The sequence below is a fragment of the Trachymyrmex septentrionalis genome, unplaced genomic scaffold (genome assembly GCF_001594115.1).
Source record: "Trachymyrmex septentrionalis isolate Tsep2-gDNA-1 unplaced genomic scaffold, Tsep1.0 scaffold36, whole genome shotgun sequence".
Lineage (NCBI taxonomy): Eukaryota > Metazoa > Arthropoda > Insecta > Hymenoptera > Formicidae > Trachymyrmex > Trachymyrmex septentrionalis.
The window spans coordinates 1,609,166-1,629,543 of NW_017305525.1; the positions used below are offsets into that span (position 1 = coordinate 1,609,166).

The 20,378-nt window shown below is 35.6% G+C and overlaps 2 protein-coding genes across 3 annotated transcripts in view; one reads left to right on the forward strand and one right to left on the reverse strand.

Moving 5' to 3' along the window:
- LOC108750348 overlaps positions 1–16,425 on the forward strand; it is a 23,329-nt gene extending 6,904 nt beyond the window's left edge. Inside the window, exons 3-6 of the mRNA XM_018489741.1 lie at positions 11,667–11,810; positions 13,010–13,308; positions 13,502–13,758; positions 15,347–16,425. Of these exons, the coding sequence (XP_018345243.1) occupies positions 11,667–11,810; positions 13,010–13,308; positions 13,502–13,758; positions 15,347–16,112 (1,466 nt within the window). The 3' untranslated portion in view covers positions 16,113–16,425. The remainder of the gene's footprint in view (positions 1–11,666; positions 11,811–13,009; positions 13,309–13,501; positions 13,759–15,346) is intronic.
- An 81-nt stretch (positions 16,426–16,506) lies between these two features.
- LOC108750332 (ATP-dependent RNA helicase DDX24) lies at positions 16,507–19,930 on the reverse strand. 2 transcript variants are annotated; one of them, XM_018489721.1, is made up of 10 exons: positions 19,700–19,930; positions 19,161–19,638; positions 18,850–19,040; positions 18,638–18,783; positions 18,268–18,560; positions 17,961–18,183; positions 17,574–17,685; positions 17,180–17,297; positions 16,925–17,105; positions 16,507–16,857 (listed from the first exon to the last, which is right to left on the reverse strand). In XM_018489721.1, the coding sequence occupies exons 1-10, from the start codon at positions 19,880–19,882 to the stop codon at positions 16,563–16,565; spliced, it is 2,220 nt and encodes a 739-aa protein (XP_018345223.1). In that variant the 5' UTR covers positions 19,883–19,930; the 3' UTR covers positions 16,507–16,562. The 2 variants fall into 2 exon arrangements, with proteins under 2 accessions (XP_018345223.1, XP_018345222.1); XM_018489720.1 differs by having other exon boundaries at positions 18,850–19,055.
- Between the last annotated feature and the right edge of the window lie 448 nt (positions 19,931–20,378).

Consider the following 20,378-nt stretch of genomic DNA (forward strand, 5'->3'; position numbering starts at 1 on the left):
GCACGCGGCACTCGGCGTTACTTGCCGGACACTTTCGTCATCTGGCTTAATCCCATTTGTCCAGCGAGGCGCACGTGCTTGAAATGCGCGATCATCGGCGCGGCTGCGCCGTTAAGCGCCAATCACCGATCCGGATTGCCGCGCGAAGTCACACTGCGATTTCGTCGACGCGTCACGCCGTGACGTAATCCAACCGTTCGGACTCCCGTCCGATGCGACAATTATCCGTAAAGTTAACGAGATCGCGATGGAAATTTCGTCATACACTTTCTTCTAGCGTTGTGCACGGTTTTCCATATCGCTGTAATATAATATCGTGACAAGGCGACTTTAATGGACGATCGAATTTTGACTTTTCATCGTTGGATGAAAGAAAAACATGCTGTAATGTAAGTGTCATCTACGTAGTAAATTGAAATTCGATTGCCGTCGACGGTCGTCGATACTTTTTATTTTAATAACGGAGACTTTAACATGTCCAGGATAGTTAGTAGTCACGCAGATCAAACACACATCGTGAGTCTGTGTGCGTCTGCATCGTATCGCTTGTAATTTTCCGCGGCAGAGAGGCTGGATAAAAAGAGTCCGAAGCCTGGCTTTCGACGGAGAGAAAATCATCGGTTGCAGCTTGATGTATTAGAGGCGTGTGCCCACTGTACATCTTCGTAATCAGCTTACCCGACCGAGTGAAAAAATGTACTGATTGTGAGTATTTTCTCCGTACACAACTAACGTGTTCGCGATGGAATTGAATAACTCTCGTGAAAAATGAAAGGGAGCCATTTCGAAAATGGATAAGGAACGTGGTACGGAGTCCTATGTTTTTTTAATCAAAGTTATCAAGTGATTTTAAAAGTTTTTCCTTAATCGTCGGACATCATTCGCAATTGCAGCCATTATTATCCTTAAATACTATCGATCCTTACAGATATATACAATATATCTGTAAGGATCGATATATATATATCCTAACAAATGTTAATCGGGACATGACTTTGAACGATATTTAAGAGGTTTTAGCCGTCGGATGCTTTGCGTATTTTAAATATTAAAAGCATTGAACAAGAGTGCTTTTAATATTTAAAATAAATAATTAATTACTGTCTTTCAGTATTAAATTTGCCAGTATTAGATTTCTTTAAGGCCAGTATTTTAAATAAGTAATTGTGATGATCGTGGCACAGAACATAGCGCGGCTGCTTTGTATGTCGATGATCCAGGGTGATGATTCCTCAGGGCATAAAAATTTAATTTGATCGTCACCTCTCGAATGTAATGATAAACCACCGAGAGTATATTTGCCATCGCCGATCGAAGCGGATATAAAAAAAACTGTAAATTTGATATACTTGTACATACTATATACATCGATTCCCCAGATTGGGGATTAGACATTAAATAACAACCTAATTCCGGAAAAATTTTTGTTTCGAAACTCCTAGAATATGCCCGGATCCGATTTGGACTGTATTGCCATTTAATGAAATGAAATAAAAATAAGTAATTACTGTCTTTCAGTATTACATTTCTGTAAGGATATCAATTCTTGAGACAAGTATGGCTGCAATTACAAATGATGTCCAATGAAATTGAGTAAAAAGTTTTTAGGTTACCCCATATCTCCTTTAATTCCTTCATAAACTCCAAATAAGTAATTAATTGCCGTCTTTTAGTAATAAATTAGCTAGTATTAAATTTTAGTAAGCTATAATAAATTATATATATATATATATACATATTGCTATATGAGTAAATTTTATGTACAAAGAAATAGACACTCTTAATTAATGTAACACAAGATTTTCATACATTTCACATTTTTAATGATAAAATATTTATAATCTAAACCTAAACCTTCATATAATAAACACAAATAATTTAATTATTAACTAATAAAATAAAAGAAAAAATAAGAACACTGTGAAATTCAATTTTTATATAATATGAAGTATGCAATTCAATCTCTTTATAGTGCTCTTATCAATAAACTATATAATAACACAAAACTGCTTAAATTAAACTGCGTAAAAGAACTGGTAAAAATTAAAATCATTTATCACGTTCTGTGTTATGATACTGACAGGAGATCCAAATTAATATATAATAGACTAAATTTTTAAAAGTTTGTCCTCGCTTATCTTACTTTTTAGCATAGGTTGAAGTTCTTAATAATCACTGAATAGTTTGGAGAATGGTTTACCTGCATACTGTTACAATTTCCCATTACAACGAATTCTGCGCTGGAAGTCTTTTTTTATTTTCTTTTTTTCTAGCGCTGTGATTGGCTTGTGTGCAATTGATATACATCCGAATAGCTTAGCGCTCAACTTGCATGTAAAATTTACGTACGATGACATTCTAGAATTATTCCAATAGAAACGAAATCTGACAGATTAATGCTCAAGGAATTGAGTGAAAAATTGCAACTTTTATCATGGCCATGTATCGCATCGTCGCGATAGTTTCTCGGCTTTAGTTTCGCGCAAAGAAGAAGAGGGTGTTTATTAGAGGACTCGTCCGTTCGGAGAAACAGAATTCTCGTCGGAGGTGCACAACTTAAACCCTCAACCGGGATAAAATTACTAGGGGAAGATTCAGAGGCGCACGTCCGATTCCAGGGACTGATAAAGACGATGGACGATATCGCACAAATCACCGGCCACAGCTTAACTGCTATTCGCGCAAATCCTGGGATGAGAGAGGGCCGACGACTCTTCGGTCGGGCTCCAGTTTACAGTAATTTATTAGGCGTGTAAACCTCGAGAGAGCGTGCGCGGCTCTCGCGTCGGCGGTGTCGAGGTCGACGTCCTTTCCCTCTTTCACGTGAGAGACGAGGGCCCTTTCATCCTCTTCTTTTCTTTTCCTCCCTTTCATTTTTTTTTTTCTCTATTTGTTTCTTATTTTCTCTTTATTTTCTTATTTTCTCTGCACGTGCACCGTTAACACGCATTCGATGAGGGATGATGGTGCCGGTAGCCCCTAAAGTTTTATGGAGCAGTTTACGAGATAATCGTACACCCGCTCATTTGGTAACGGTGCGAGGGAATTACCTTTCGACAGTCAGTCGTTTGCCCGCGGCGAATCCGAAGAACGATTGCGATGCACCGTTGCGATCCTTTGCCGACCGCGAAAAAAAAGGTAAGGTAAAACGATCTCGCGTTGCCGACGAAGAAAAGGCGGATCGTCGTAAAAAGTTAAACGCGAGTGACTGATAGCACGATGTGCGAAACGGTCAGTTCTAGCGGGACATCGTCTTACTCTCGCGTGTTATATGCTAAGCAAAAAAGGGCGTTTGCTGAACCCTTCCGTTAAGGATGTAATATCTTCTTATCGTAAATATTTACGAGATATATATTTCTCATCTTGTAGGCAATACATTAAAGATATAGTATTTCATTATAAAGAAAAAAGATATATAAAGAAAAAAGGTATATAAGAAAAAAGATATATAAGATATAGAGAAAAGGGTTCTGAAAGAAAAGTGTTTGATAATATTTGTAATATATAATTGCAATTGAGAGAGATAAAATAATTATGGTTGAGTTCCATTTTTACAATTCTTACTGCTATAATATTATAGTATTACTCCTATAAATAGTCATTTTCAATGCAAACTGTATATTTTTATATGTAGAAATAATTATATTTTTTGATAAAAACTTTTTTTTTCTTTTTGAAGTGCAATATAATACATATCTTAAAGATTTTTTTCATACTAATTCCGTTGGCAGAATTTGCGTGGCATGTCAGGATTTTTAATAAATTGAGGTGAATTAAGCAAAAAATGGCATTTTTTACTATTTTCTAATTATTTTTTATGGCAAAATCAAACCTCATTTTTAAATAAAGTCTACGTGTCTATCTAAAGTGTAATTCAAGAGCTTCCTGAAATAAATTTTAGGAGATCGTACGATTTACATTAATTAAATTATATAGTTGTTTATATTTCAGTCTTTCTGTGTAATTACACAATTCAAAGAATTATTTTTTTTCTTTTCAAATTACAATAGTATCGAAGATTCTATTGCGTGTATAACGCCGTCGTTAGTCATCAGAATTTTTGTAACATACACATATCAGAATTTATGGATGTACAATAGAGAAAGAGAGAGAGAGAGAGAGAGGGAGAGAGAGAGTAAATTGGGATGATTCTTAATCAATCTCATCCCAATTATATATAATAAAAAGTCCTGTGCTACGCAAATTTAACGGCATCATGTTGAACAATTATTATATGACTAACATTTTATTGGTAATAATCAACACAGAAACTTGCGGCAACATTGCTGCAACGTTTGCAATGTCACTCTAGTGTATTGCTGTAATATTGTCGGGATGATTTGTGGCATTCGTGCTGTATACGAAAATTACAAAAATGGAAGTCCTAATCAAAATTATTTTATCATGCAATTACAGTCACAAACTACGAAACATTTTTTTCTCAATGTATGTATAAGATATGAGAAAAGTGTAAAAATTGTGTGCACAATCATCCCCCGTACCGTCTCCACTACGTGGGAATTATCGACCATCGCTTTCGTGCGTGTCGTGGTAGATCATGCGATTTCGCGCATTCGCGCGAGGGAAGATGACTCCTCTCTTTCTCTCCGGACAGAGAAGCGGAGAATGAATTGCGCGCAGTATCGCGATCGTGATTGCGGGCCGAGGGATCGTATAGATCGGCTTATCCGGCGTGGCCGTATGGTTTTACTGCCAACTTGCCCGACCCGGCGCAGATGTCTCGACTCTCTCTCTCTCTCTCTCTCTCTCTCTCTCTCTCTCTCTCTCTCTCTCTCTCTCTCTCTCTCTATCCGAGAGGTGTGTATATATACGTACACGTACATAGATATCTATATATCGTTATTTGCTCGGACAGACCTCTCGGACGAGGTCTTACGACGAGGTAAGAATGTTGCGCGGGCCAGACGCGCCCTTGGCGATGACCGCGCGGCCTCCCTCGGTTTTAAATAACGGTCATTACGTGCCAGGGTTTAACTCTCTGGCGTATCACGCGTCGTGTCGGCCCGGCACCGGCTGCGCGGAACTGATCCCACGACAAAGGAGAGACAGAAGCGAGGAAGGATTCAATCTGTTCGAGCGCGAGCCGGCCGTCTAATTTCTGCAAAATGATAGAATCTGTAAAAGCGACCGAGCAATAAATCGCACTCGATCTCTGCTTTCCTCGCGTTCTATCGCCGTGTTCGCCAGTCCAATTACCAATATCACCGATTGATACCGCTAATACTGATGCTACCGCTCTTACACGAATTTGCACGACGATAAATTCTCTTCATAGTTCCTATTTTTGATTTTTCATTTTCTTTCGTTTCTATTATTGCAAAGACATCGAACGTATCGATACTTTGTATAATAGAATACTCCCACAACACAGTTTATTTCAGCAATACTGCAACGTTTCAGCAACACTGCAACGTTTCAGCAATATTGCAGTAACATGCAAATGTGTTAAGCAACGTTGCTGCAAGTTTTTGTACTGTATGAGTTATAATGTTGTACAAGCTGCAGTTTTATCACGATTTTAGAGGAGACTAGTATTGAAAATATTAACCATTGGAAGATCGGCTTTTAGCAAATATCCCATAAAGATGTATCGTCATTGATGGGGCATAGCAGGCATTCTGCTACATCGCAGCGGGTATCATCGATAGCATAGTCCGGGAACCGTATACCATTGTCACGGTTCGATTCACGTTCGAGTAATATTATATCCCGAATGATTGGTCTCTCGCGGCGTAACGTGAATTATGCACAATAAAGATTCCAGCCGCGAGATGTAGGCTGCGGGTCTCCCTTACTTAATGCTCTGGCTAAACAAATATATCGCGCACCTGGATATCACAATGTTTACCTGGAACGTCACGCCGATCACCGGCGATCTCTCGCATCGGAAGTACTCCCGATTCCATTCGATATCCGTCGCTGTCGCCAATCTCGCGTGCAATCTGGTATTCAATCGCGCTTCCGTAATTATTCAGAATCCGCGGTCCGGGACGAACGAGAGATCTACTCGGAATTCAGAGCTTGCAATGATACGTGTCGGCAAGTTGCATATAATAATTTTATCCTGTAGATAAGTTGAAAAAAAAAAATAATTATAGCTCCTGGTCTGTTTATTAAATGTTGTGAGATTGATCGTGTTGAATTATATATTCATGCTCATGTGTTCATGAGCTGAATTCCAGGAGAGACAGATGTGTTTAAACAAAAACACCGTGACATCTGCGTCTTAGATACCGAGCCACGTGCACCAATGGCGAGGCCTATTATCCATTCCATTGAAAGGAGACTTTCCTTTCATGCTACGCAGCCGGACAGGATTTAGGATGAATTCTTGAGCATGTTGCACCGCTTAACGGAGTTCCTACGAACACACCTGAATCGTAGGTCAACGCCCAGTTCCTTGCTCCGGTTGCTGCAATCCTCTTCAAATTCTTTGTTTGTTATTACCAACAGGGCGGCATAATACAAAGTGCGAAAGCAACATTTTCTGTTATCATACAAGTCATTTTCTTAATTATTTAAGCATATTGTTTAATAAAAAATATTTTAAGTTTTCAAGGTAATATAATAAAAAGTACACACAACAAAAACAAAGCACACAAAACAAGAGAGCGACTTTTTTCTGTTAGACTTTTAAATAATTCATTCATATTTTTTTTGTAAAAAAAATATTATTTTCAAAGTCATTGTAAAACATGTAAGCGATCTTTCTGCATTGCACATATTTTTTTAATAATTTAAAATATTATATATTTAAATTTATTCTTTGATAAAAAAAATTTTATTTTTAATTTTAAAATTTTCTACTATGTATTACATTGAAATATAAGCCTTTTTAGTTCTACATTTTCGTCTTCTCACTTTTATACTATTCGAAACTTAGTAAAAGTATATTTAATAAAAAATAAAGGGATACCCAGAACGCCGAAAACTTTCAAGCTAATCATATGTGGATTCCAAGTACTCTCTTTGAATTTTCATGCATTCTCACATCGAGAATATCGCAAAAAAAAAATACCTTTGCAGGCTTATCGTATCTATGGACGGTTAAAGTTCTTTTTCAGCCTCAATCCGGGTCTTCAAATTATATTATAAAAGAGTTACGGCAATGTAAAAAATCGCATAGGGTACATTGTACCCATGAGTTTCATACTCTAGGGCTTAATGTAACGTTACGAAAGGAAATTCAGCTTGTGTAACTTAAAAGCACATTAAATTTCATGATATTTTTAACAGTGTAGATAAATGCAGATTTCAGTGGAATTTTTGTTTAGCACAGAATTCAAATGTATCTTCGTTGCTAAGATATTGAGCCTCGGCACTGATGCATATCTGAGATTCCGGGAACACGGTATCTCGATGGAGTCTATCCAAAGCAACGCCCGAGCATTAAATTCTAACACGTGCCGTGAATAGGTTTACAACGTGTTCCGTTCGGTAACGGGCCAGCATTTATGGAGTTATGGCATGAGTAGACTCTGGACCGTAAACACGTGCGTTGCAACAGTGATGCGTTAAAAACGACGGGATAAAACGGATTTTCAGAAACATTTAGCTCGCTGATTCACTCGCAGAGCGATCGCTCGCTATCGTCTCGTGTTTATTCAGCAAAGCGTGTATGTTCTCTAAGCGTGCAGGGAGTTAAAGGAAAAAATTAATGAACTCTATTAAATGTTATGGTTGTACATTTGTCTTCAGGATATATAGTCCCGTTACATATACAGAGTGATCCTTAAGTATTCTGAAAGAAGAGTTTAAGGAGTGATTCTTGATGTGTTTTAAAATCAAAAGGAAAACGTCATATAAGCACAGATCCAAATGCTTAATTTCACAAACGTACAAGATGTTAAAGTTGAAGAAAAAAATGATTTTTCTAAAAACTTCGACACAAAACCACTCAGATTATTTTAATGAAACTTTGTATATATTTCAAGGATATGAATCTTTGTGTGTGTGCGTGTGTGTGTGTGAGAGAGAGAGAGAGGCCGTATGTTATTTTTTTATTTAATCAGAATGAGCCCAAGAATAAACAGGTGTGCCCCTGATCTTTGAAATTAAACCGTTAATATGAATAATTATTCTTTTAATAAATTTTCTGAAATACTAAAGAACGATATTGTATATTAAATGAAGTTTTATTAAATTCTAAAATTCTACGCAACAATGCAATGTCTTTAAACCTTATCATGCATGAAATATCCTAATTTAATAAGACTTTGTGTAAATTTTCACTGCGTATAGTTATTTATTACATTATGTGTTTTTATATTTCAACCATATCCTTCTCCAGCATGATAACATCGCCAGCTGATTGTCGGAAAAATAGGTTGCCCGGATAAGGCTTCGAGAGAAAACGTGCGCTTCATTACGCGAATCGTTAGGCGCGCGATCTCGCAATTACGCAAGACAATGCGAGACGCGGTCGCGCGGCGCATTAGGAAACCGCTCTTGACGTGCGGTCTGTGAATGCCTGAACTTTTCCGTAGATTTTTCGCAGCGGATGCGGCGGAATCTCTATAATTACGGTCTGAACGCGCTCACTCGCGTGGCCGTATACCACCTATGTCGGATGCGTGAGCTAGAAATGGAAAGTGAAGGAAGGCCGCACGTGAAGTGACTTGTGCAACTGCAACTGCAAGCGCACGCCTTCGCAATGTTTCTTTTCCGGATTACACGCTCCCATCCTCGAATCCAGAAGCCGTCCTTCTGTCGAGGGACACGAGCGAGGAAATCTCCCTTATTACCTCCCTTTGAGGCATTCTCAAGAGCGCAATGAGGAGATCCAATATCATCCGTCTAATTGCACGTGCCTGGGTCTCCAGGTTGTTGATCTAGAACAAACAAAAACTGGGAATCCCGCCGGCCCCTAGATTATTCCATCAGTTAACCTCGAACACTAATTAATGCGCACGGACTGCAAACGGAAAAACTTTCCCAAGGGAAACCGCCTTCTCTCTTTCCACGAGACCCGCTGAATCTCATCTTCGAAGTTTTTTTCATTTGATTTGAAAAATAGTTAAAAGTATAAAGTACAAGAATGTAGTTGATGAAAATAAAACTTTTTTATTCTAAAAATTTTATTTCTAAAAATCATATTTCATGTCAAAAACAATCTTTTCATATATATTATAATTACTTGCTTTTATATAATGACCTGTTTTCATTAAATTCGATTTATTTAACAATTTTTTAATTTTTTTGAAAAGTTCTAAAAAATCGAAATAACTTTTTTTTTGGTTTCCATTGACAATAGATGTTTAAATCTTAGACCCTGAACCAGTGAAAATTCTATTTTAAATAATTCAAATAATTAAATAACTTTTTTATGTAATAGCTTTTACACAATTATCTGCAGTAGTTTTATAATGTTTTTCTTAAGGGGATCCTAAAGCCGTCTGTATTACTGACTAATCGTAATATATCTTTGTATAACAATTATTTTTTTCCTCTTTTACAGATTAGAAAAAAATCGTTTTCCGGATTAAACGCATTAATACGTACTCGAAATACGTACGCAGAATTTACGCATTAATACATCCTCGAATCCTGGCTATGAGGTGGAGTTTATGCCGAGAACGGCAAAAAATTTTGAAATTGAAATCTTAAGAAAAATTTTTTATCGTTTACAGCATAAACTCCATCTCACAGACATGTATTAATGCGTACAATACTTTAATTCTGGAAAAGGATTTTCAAATGTGTAAAAGAGGAAAAAAATAATTGTTATACAAAAATTTTTATGATTTAGTCGGTAATACGCGGCTTTAGGATCCCCTTAAATTTAATTTATTTCACAACCTTCCAATTCCTGTGGAAACTAAAAGCTAAAAAATCGAGCTAACATTATTTGCTTTCTTCGAAGACGAACTCAGGCAGTCTGAAACAGCCTGGATGGCATTCCAACGCGGGCCTTAAGGGCCAGGATTCGAGTACGTGCGCTCGTATCAGGGCGGCATTCTTAAATCAATTAGCGACAAGAAAAAGAACCCGCTGACCTTCGATCAAGTCGACCGACCATTACTTGGCTACCGTGTCTCCGCTGCAGCCGCGCGCTTGAAATCGCCTGTTCGCAATTTGGCTTCTTTACGAGCTGGTTGGAACTTTATAAACGTAGTTCCTTCTTGCCAAATATAATAGATACATTTTTTAACCCACCCTGAGGCCACACACACACGCACGTATTACAGATGCCGGCCGGTCCTGATCGTTCTCGCTACGATTAACAAAAATTCAGCCTTGAATCTTCCATCAGAGAAGAAACGAGTTGCAGATTCTTTTCTCTATGTCTGTCTTAAACTTTGTATGATAATGATCTATATTGCTGCAATAGCCATTATCTATTATTACAAACGGACACATTGCATGAATATGCAGAATTTTTTATAACTAAAATAGGATATATGAAAATTTCATTATATTTCGTACAAAATACATATTCGTTACAAAATATATATAATATATACTTTGTAAGTATTAAAATATACATGTATAATTAAAATATTAGATAATAAATTGTTCTTTATATTTTATTATTCAAAATATTATGTAATAAAAAGCATTTTTGTTTGGTAAAGAATTATTTGGGTTTATCATTCACTACTAAATTTATAATATCAAATTATATACACAATTTAAGTTAAGTATTTTTTATCATTTTTAAGTCGCCTCTACACACCACACTCTTATTATAGTCATTATGTCATACAGTTATTAATTTAATTAAACAATTTAACATACATGAGTGGGAAACGCTATATTTAATTAAAACAAATTCTTCGCTTAGTAATATCTTTTGAATTTACAGTTTCCAGTTCAAACAAACTATTCGCCAATTATTTGTCGAGTTTAAAACATAGTTCTAAACCGAAGCTGGAGTAGTAATATGGTAATATCACAATTTAACTGATAAGTAATTTAATATTAATAAACAATAATTGTCAATACGTGATTAAAATTTAAAAACAGAAAAATAAAGGGCATACACTACTATTAAATATTACATAATTTATGTAATATTATTGTATAATATTAATGTAACATTAATATTAATATATAATATAAATATAAATATTTATACATAATTTATGTAATATTTAATTGTTGTAATTCGATTATAAATTTTCTGTAATCAAATATAACTACTCGCTAACGATATCTTGCGTTCGTGGTGTATGCCCTTTATTTTTCTGTTTTTTTAATATTAATATTTTAACGATGCTAATAAGTATCTTTAAAAATCTGTAATTAATTTAACTTAACAATTTTACTCAAATTTAATTTATTATTTACTAATTGTAAGTGCATACGTTGATATGGACGTTGTTTACTGCGAAACTAACTTATAAGCAAACTATAAGCAACCGCAGAAATAGATTGATTTACATTTTGACATACTCGTATATGAAAGTTAAAAAGAACAAAATATTATTTAATTCGAGGGATTGAGTTACCAATGTCTCTTTAACTAATAAAAAGTGCTCTCATGTATTAGCCTGTTAGTGCTGTACAGCTCCGTAAAGGAAAGTTCCACGACATTTATTCTGCTCATTAATAATCATGTCAAATTGGCATTGAAGTCGAAGAGATATACTATCTTTATTGCACAGTCCTTTACAATGACATTTAACGATCCTAACTCTTTTCAGGATGGTTTTCTGTGATATCTGGCAATAACACGACGGGCAGCGCTCGCGTCTACCGAAGAGTGGACTCCTTGGTGAAAACGGGAGTGCCTGCTTTTCTGTTGGCGACTCCCCTGAGAGCCTACACGTTGACGCATTCGAAAATGGGTAAGTACATATATGTGGGCAAAAGAAGTTGGAAGGTGTCGCGCGCTCGCGATTGCTCGCGAAATGTCAAACGGTGCGACGTTCTTGACCTAGATATATAGGAATATCGATGCAGCGTAGAAAGTGCTGTCTTTCTCTCTGTCTCTCTTCATTCTTTCTCTCCTCTTGTTTGTTTCGCGCAGGAACACACGTTCGGAAATAGCCAGAAGTTACCTCTTTTACGATCATGCGAATTGCCGCTCTTTACAATTTAAACACATCCCCCTATAGCAAATTAGAGTCACATTCCACGTCACAATAGAGTCACGATAATGGTCGGGAAGAAAATATGATGTCACTGTGAGATTATCATAATAAAATAACACATGTTACACACACACAAAGACATTCATACATCATCATGACATTGCTGTGACATCACATTTGTGATAAAGCGGACATTCGCACGTACGTCATCATGACACAACTGTGATAGTTGTGATGCAACTATGACGTTTTTTGTTACGGGGGATTGATCCCTCTAATAGACAACAAGGAAGTAGAAAGTTGTATAGACTTCTAAACAAATGAATAAAACTTTAACAGACACTCGAGAGACGCCGAGCCGCTGAAACAATTATGTTTTAACTAAATTTATGCGGATAACAACTCCATTTATATACGTCCATACAAATGTTAGCCATTAGCTTCTTTGCAATCTTGTTAAAATCGCAAAAAGATAAAAGAAGAAGTTCCTTTTTCTGCCAGACGGCGCGACGCGGCGGTCAGACATCAAGGTGACGTAAATTGGCTAATAATAGACCGATGACACACACTAATAGGATGTAAACTGCCGTGCGATAAAACTGAGACTTCGTTAAAACGGGAAGATCGACAAAAACAGGAGTATAACAGCCAGCGCGGATGATGATCAGCCTATGGCTCTAATGTTAGGTCGCGAAAATGTCGGATATGAAAAGAACTTCTTCGTCGCCTTTTAATACCAATTATTACCGTTAAAGATGCTTTTAGGACACGACTGTTAAAATCAATTATGCCGGGCTTTCTTTGAGATTCAACGCGTCGTTAACGGGATAACCGCGTGTAATTTAATCGGAGAAGACGGACCGTCGTTGCATCGATTACGACGTACTTAGCACACGCAAATAGTGTCACGGCTGTAATTTGCGCTCGTCAAGTTTTATACTCGCATCTTTCAGAGAATGGAAATCTGCGGGCTCATTATACGAAGACGACGATCAGAGCTGGCGAGATATTGCGGCTTGTAGCGGTCTTCCAGGATACGAGACGGTGTAGCTCGGTCTCCTTTAGCATTTCTGGCGGGTGCCCCGAAAAAGACCAGTACGCGCAATGCATCGACCTTCACGGACGAGAGGTGTTTGCCTCATTATCGACCAGGGGCGAATTCTATGCGATCTGTCAGGGCGGAAACGACACCGGAAGCGACGCGGTGCTCTACAAAGTTCATCATCTCGCCAAGAGACAGTTGCCTCTCAGAGTGAGCCGCGCTTATAATGTTATACATTTCTGAGGATTAATATTGAAGAAACATTTTTTCGTATCATCAAAAATAAGTGAAATATTTAAGAATTTCAATTTAAGTAAACCCATCCTGCATATTATTTTATATATTTTACGTTATATTTTATATCTTCCCTTTGTTTATAATTATCGATTAAATAAATCTTCAGGTGCGATTAATAGCGGGACCGCTACCAGTGCCGTTGCCAAAAGAATATGGCGGTCTAATGCAATTGGAGACATCGACGCGTGGTCCAATAGTATTGGGCTGCGTTGTTCCCGAGAGACCGGTGCATAATCCGGAAATGCTTGAATTAGTCGTGTCCGGTAACGGAGCGCCGAGAGTACGAAGAGCTCGATTGGGTTATCCTTCGGAGGCGAGATTGTTAGCTTCCCCGAAAATGCAACGATTACTGTCAGCTTGCAGGTAAAGTCATTAATCGAATTTAAAAAAAAAAATTATTCTTTAGTAAAATAATTTTCATTACGCAAATCGCAAATAAAAGTTAAATAACGTTATTTGTTGTTCATTGAGATTAAATAAAATTTTGTTTTATATTTTTCTATGCACTTAGAAAAATACATATTGTATTCAAATAATAATGATTTGTTTTAAATATTTCAAAAGTTTACATGTCTGCAAATTTATACAATTTCATCATAAATTCATTACAACAGCAAATTTATTCAAACTATATTCTGAATCTTAATAAGTTTATTACTTCAATGAAGATTATTAAAACAAATTCGATTTGTTATATAAAATCGTTTTTTTTTAAATAAAATTTTACAATATTCTTTAAAAGAAAATTAATTCTTGTTTCGATTATAATAAAATTCATAATAATCGTTCTTCTAAAATTTATAATAAATATTTTAAGACTGTTATATCGAAAAAAATTCTTTGTTAAAGATAACCGTTACGTAAAAGAAAGAAAATAAACTGAAAAAAATTGTAAGTAATCACTTTTCATATGTCTATTTCTATCAGTTTAGATTAACTTTAATCTCGATTTAACTTACCTTTTTAATATTTTTTTCTAAGTTTTAAGAATTAGAAAAAGACAAAAAGTAAAGTAAAATTAAGATTAATTTATATCGATAGAAATATACATTAGCAGTAAAATGATAGTTTTCCATGTATGCATTTGAGATTTTTCAAAAAGCTTTTATTTAACGTTTAAGGGAATGCTAAAGACATCCAGTTTTACCCACTAAATACATCTAATTTTTGTATAACAAATACTTTTTTCCTCTTTCACCGATTCGAAAATACTTTTCCAGGATTAAAGTACACGCATTAGTACGTGTCTGGGAAGTGAAATCTATGCCGAGAACAATCAAAAATTTGAAAATTGATATATTTTTTACCATTTCTTAGTGTAACATGGCGTCTCAACGCGCAAGCACGAGCTCATGTACATGTGCTCGCTTTCGGCATGCCGAAAGCACATGTACATACGCTCGTGCTTGTGTGTGTAGCTACCGGTTTCACTAGGCAGCCATCTGATTCTGTGTCGCTGGCTGGGAGTAGTCAGGAGCCTTATGCCCGTATTCGTAGTCAGATCTTGTACTTAAGGCTTCCTTAAATTTCTTCATCTTTAGATGCTCAGTAGCCAATGAAATAATTCGTAAAGTATCTGAAGATAAATTTAAGGAAACTGTAAATGTAAGGCCTGCCTATGAATACGGGTGTTAATGTATCATGAAAAATCTCAATCGTTAGTTCGCGCGCGCGTTATAACAGAATCTATCTATTAGATGTACAAATTAATTCGATTTTATCGAGTCAAAACCACCAAGTTTCTTTCGCAAGGGAATTCGTTGAAAGATGGTATAAAGTCATCGAAAACAATGGAGATTTGAATATTAAATCTGTACTTGTTATTGTATGAGTAACTTTGAAAACTTAATTATGAGTAATTATGAAAAAAGGTACCGAATTAATTTGTACACCATAATAAAAAAATACTACAGTAATTCTACAGGGAATGAACTAATGCTTCTTATTTTAGTCGAACGGTCGGAGATCGTGCAACGGAACCGCGAGTAGCTCCTACGAAACTGCATCCGTCGACCATCGAAAGTTTGAAGGAGATGCATTTGAAGAAGATCAAGCCGAAACCGGAGACCAAGCCGATTTTACAGAGTTTGAAGGACGGACTGGAGCACCTAAAGCGAAACTCTGTCAAGGAGCGGAATCAACAGACAAAACAGAGCAACGGAAACGGTATTCTGGAGAGGATCTCGAAACTCACGCAGGGTAACAGAAATCGCAATCCTGCAAAGAAGTCAGCCTCCTTCACGTTCGCAGTGAGGCCAGAAATAGCCATGAGATCTCAGGAGCGTTACTCCAGTCTGGAGCCGGAAACTACCTCTCATCAGACCCGCCAGAATCAAAACGCCAAGCAGCCAGTACAGAGATCCGTGTCAACCAGCGTATTGGAGATACCATGCGTCGAGCTACAACCTAACTATTCTCGCGTGAAGGACAGTCTGACACCGCTGCCACCACTTCCAAAGTTAGTCAAGACCAGTAACAATAAAACCGAGGAAATCTATGCTGAAATCTGCGATACAGCGACGGTGAACCAGGCGCAGAAATGTCCAGGTAGTCACGTGATGGCAAGAATCAGGATCGTCGTGCAAGGCAACGACTCGTCCTTAGGAGCGCACAATGTGATTGGCAACGACAGATATATGAATTCAATGGTGACAAGCGAGCAGATTGACTCAATCATCAGTACAGAGGATGAAGTGATCTATAACACTATATTTTAAAATTAGGATACCGTACAAAATACATGTATTATGCTTATGAATGTAAGTCGAAAAAAGATTTCATTGTAACTCGAGACAGCGATGTATGAAAATTTCTAAAATGTAGGCAAACCGGCTGTGTTCATCGCGCGAGCGATCAACTTTCTATCCGTTGTTTCGAGATGTATCATATTGTGTAAGAGAATATATTAAGAAAATCTGTATAAGTATTTTTGTAGAAAAATACAGAAATCTTCTGTACATATCTTTGCCATATTATTAATGTACTAACAATTGAGATAAGAAAGCGTTTTAGAAATGTTTCTTAGAACGATTTGTTCAAATTAATTACAAATGTAAGTGTAACTTGCGTTAAAATAAAATTTATCTAATTTTTGTTAAATTCGATTGTTGTCACATGAAAATAGAGCGATCTTAAAAAGAAAAACATCGACTCTATTTGAAAAAAATTTATATTTTATGTCTTTTTAATTTTTTAGGTCTTAACTTTTGTGTATGTTGTCTTTTCTGAGATGTGGCATTGCTATCTTTACTTTTATCAGTATTATTTTCTATCACTTTTTTCATTACTTCGATAGCCTTTTGTGCATCCTGAGTTACATCTATGTTCAAATTATCATCAAGATATTTTCCCGAGAATCCTTTCGGGAATACTGGCTTTGATAATAAAGATCGCAACTGATTTTTTTTTGCCTTTAATTGCCGTCTCAACGCTGCCGCTTCTTCTGATTCCGTCGACGATTCACTGAAATAAAAATGATAGATAATTTACGCTACAGAAACTGAAAAAAAAGTTTGTTTATTTCTCTTACTCATCATCCTCCTCGTCTAAAATCATTTCCATGTCCTCCACTGCTTTTTGTAACCAATTTTTCTGATTGTTCTGCCGACGACATTTCAATTCTAGCTTATCGATATCACGAGCGACGTTCACTCTTTCTTTTATGGTGATTAGTATCCTATCAACCACCGGAAATATAGGCAAATCATGCGCTATAAAAACATATCCATATTATATTTCTAATTAATCATTGAATTATTGAAACAATACTATAACTTTAACATACTGCGTCCGAGAGTTTTGCATAATTTGGTATAATTCTGTTTTTCAGAAGGTTCCATCATTAAAACCGTGATACCTTCCTTTTGTGCTCTTGCCGTTCTACCGCTCCTATGTACATAATTCTGTAAAATAATTGTTAAATTGATTATGTAATTAATATTTTAATGCGTTTAGTTAGGATTTTTTTCACAAATTTTGATTAACGCTAATCAATGGTTGACTCAATCATCATAACTGCCAACATGAGAACTAAACACAGTTTATCTTAGAAAAGGAAGAAAAAGGAGACGTTCTGATACATTAAATTGCTATTAGCACTTTTGTGAACTGATTGTCGATAAATTTAACCAGAAGTGAAAAAGGCTCTTAACATTTGTGATAACATCTTAGACATTCACCTCAGCTGTCCTAGGAACCTGGTAATGTATCACATGCTCTATATTAGGTATATCTAAACCTCGCGCAGCTACGTCTGTAGCTATTAATAGTCCATTCTCATCAGCTTGAAATCTATAAGGTTTCGTATCAATAAATATAAATATCATAAGAAATATTAAATGCACAGAATGATCACTTTGAAATATATAAAATGCCTTAAGACTGCGAATGTGAATATACAACTGAATAATGAAATGGAAGGCTTATTGCTTAAATAATATTTTCAGTGTAAATTTATATATATTTTGAAATATCTTTTTTATTGTAACATTTATGTTACAAAAATAAATCCAAGATAGATATTTTAAAGTGTCATTCAAAATAAAATAACATATCGTACTTCCTACCTTTCGAGATTTTTTAAGCGTTGCCGTTGCTGCATATTGGCGTGCAGAGGTAAAGGCTTGCATTCAAGTATATTGAAAAGAGTGGCCAATCTTTTCACGCATCCAATGCTGTTACAAAATACTAACGTTCTTCCATCATGTCTTTTTAAAAAGTAATAAAGGTAATAATCCTTGTGGTCAATTGTGCATGCTATTCGACATTCCGTTAAGTTATCGACAATACCTGATAATATATATAGATTGAATAATTATAATTGGCATCAACAGTTTATTTTGACTAACAGATAATTAATATGCATATATATACCTGATTCTTTTGTCAGATCAACGACTTTAGGATTTTTTATTTTTAATAACTGTATAATTTTTTGCAATTTTTGATCGGAAGTGAGTTTACATATTTTACTCCTGGCATAACGCTTCTTTTTTTTATCAAGGTAATCCGGGAGATCGTGTACCATAGTCAATGTAGCCGAAAAAACAAATGTCTGTCGTTTCTGCATTTTCGCTGGATTTGCATTCATTTTTTCCAGTAGCTCATGTAATTCTTGAAAATGACCCTTTTCCATCATTCTATCTGTCTCATCAATAGCTAAATATCTAAATTGTATGATATACTTTCTATAATAATATATCTTGGAATAGATAATGGATTCATTATTAGACCCTTAAATTACCTGATAGAATCGATTTTATTTAGATGAGAGTTGCCTTCTTGAATTAATTCCCATAGTCTTCCAGGTGTAGCAATGACAATTTCAGGTCCCTTGTTTAATATCCTTTCTTGTTTCACTGCTGCCATACCTCCAAGGACAACAGCTATCTAATGATATGATAACTTTAGAATCATATGTAACAAGTCTGTAGACTTTGAAAAAAATAATCTTACCTTAACATCTGTATATTTCGCTGCCTGAGTAAGATGATTTTTTATTTGAATTGCTAATTCACGAGTTGGTGTTAAGATCAGGGCATACAAGGGTTTGGTTGGAGCATTATGACAATCATCAAGTTTTTTATCATTCACAATATTCACGCAATTCTCAAATTCCGATAAAACTATATTTTCTGAATCAGATTCTAAAAAATGATTATCTGTAATATATTTATGTTCAAAAGATTGATTATAACTTTAGCAATACATAATTTTATTAAAAAACTTAATTCATAGAAAAAAATTACTGTAAACAAAAAAATTACCTTCAGTATCTTTTTCAGGACTATTTTGATCTTTATTCTGGTTCTTCAAATCCAAAATACCTTTTATAATTGGAATTCCAAATGCTAATGTCTTGCCGCTACCAGTTTCAGCAGCACCTAATATATCTCTGCGACCTAATATAGCAGCTGGTAATGTCCGTGCTTGTATCATGGTAGGAGAATAAAAATTCTGATCAGCTAAAGCTTTTATTACAGCAGTAGGAACACCCATAGAGCGCCATGCTTCAGCATTAATCTTGGCCAAATTTTTGTTACTGTCTATATCACAGTACAAATCACTGTCACTGTCAGAATTAATTTGTTGATCAGTAATTTTAAAATTTGCTGGCTTTATTTTCTCATTCTTTATCTTTAGGCGTTTTACTTCAGCTTTCTTTATCTTTGATTTCTTTGTAGAAGGCTCAATGTTGATATCAGTCTCTTCCCATTCTTTCGGACATTTGCGCTTTGACACTGGCTATAATAAAAGGATAGTAATTTAAATAAAAGTTTTAAGATGTTAAAAAATAAATACTCACTTTCTTTTCCTTAGTAGATTTTACTTTTGTTGTTATAATTTTGCCTTTTTTATTGCTCCGCTCTAAGTTGTAATCCATCAATTCCTCTATTCCAATTAATCCTTCTATATCGTTAGACAATAAGGCACCGTCTAACGTTACAGGTTTCCAACCATTATCGTTAATTCGTTTACTTTTCGTCATGATTGCAAAATTTTTAATCCTATGTACATATGTTGACGGAATTTTATTTACTGCATATCTTCTTAAATAATTATTTATATATGATCTATTGAATGTGATGAAATAATATTAATCATACAATCACAACACGTGGTCACACGGTTTAATCTTTTTCCACAATTATTCGATTAGTTAACCATGAATGATGCAGTATATCGATGATCATGCAATTAGCGTTTTTCCACTGGAAAAACTGGTGCAACACTAGCGCCATGCTTTAGAAGAAAACTGCACTATGCCTTCATAGTCAGATCTTGTATTTAAGGCTTCCTTAAATTTATCTTTAGATGCTCAGTAGCCAATGAAATAATTCGTAGAGTATCTGAAGATAAATTTAAGGAAGTCTTAAATATAAGGCCTGACTATGAATACGGGTACTAGTGCAATAAGCCCGGATCCTCATACGAACAACAGCGCTTTGACACTGAACGCTGATTGGTGAAAAGACGAGTGTGGG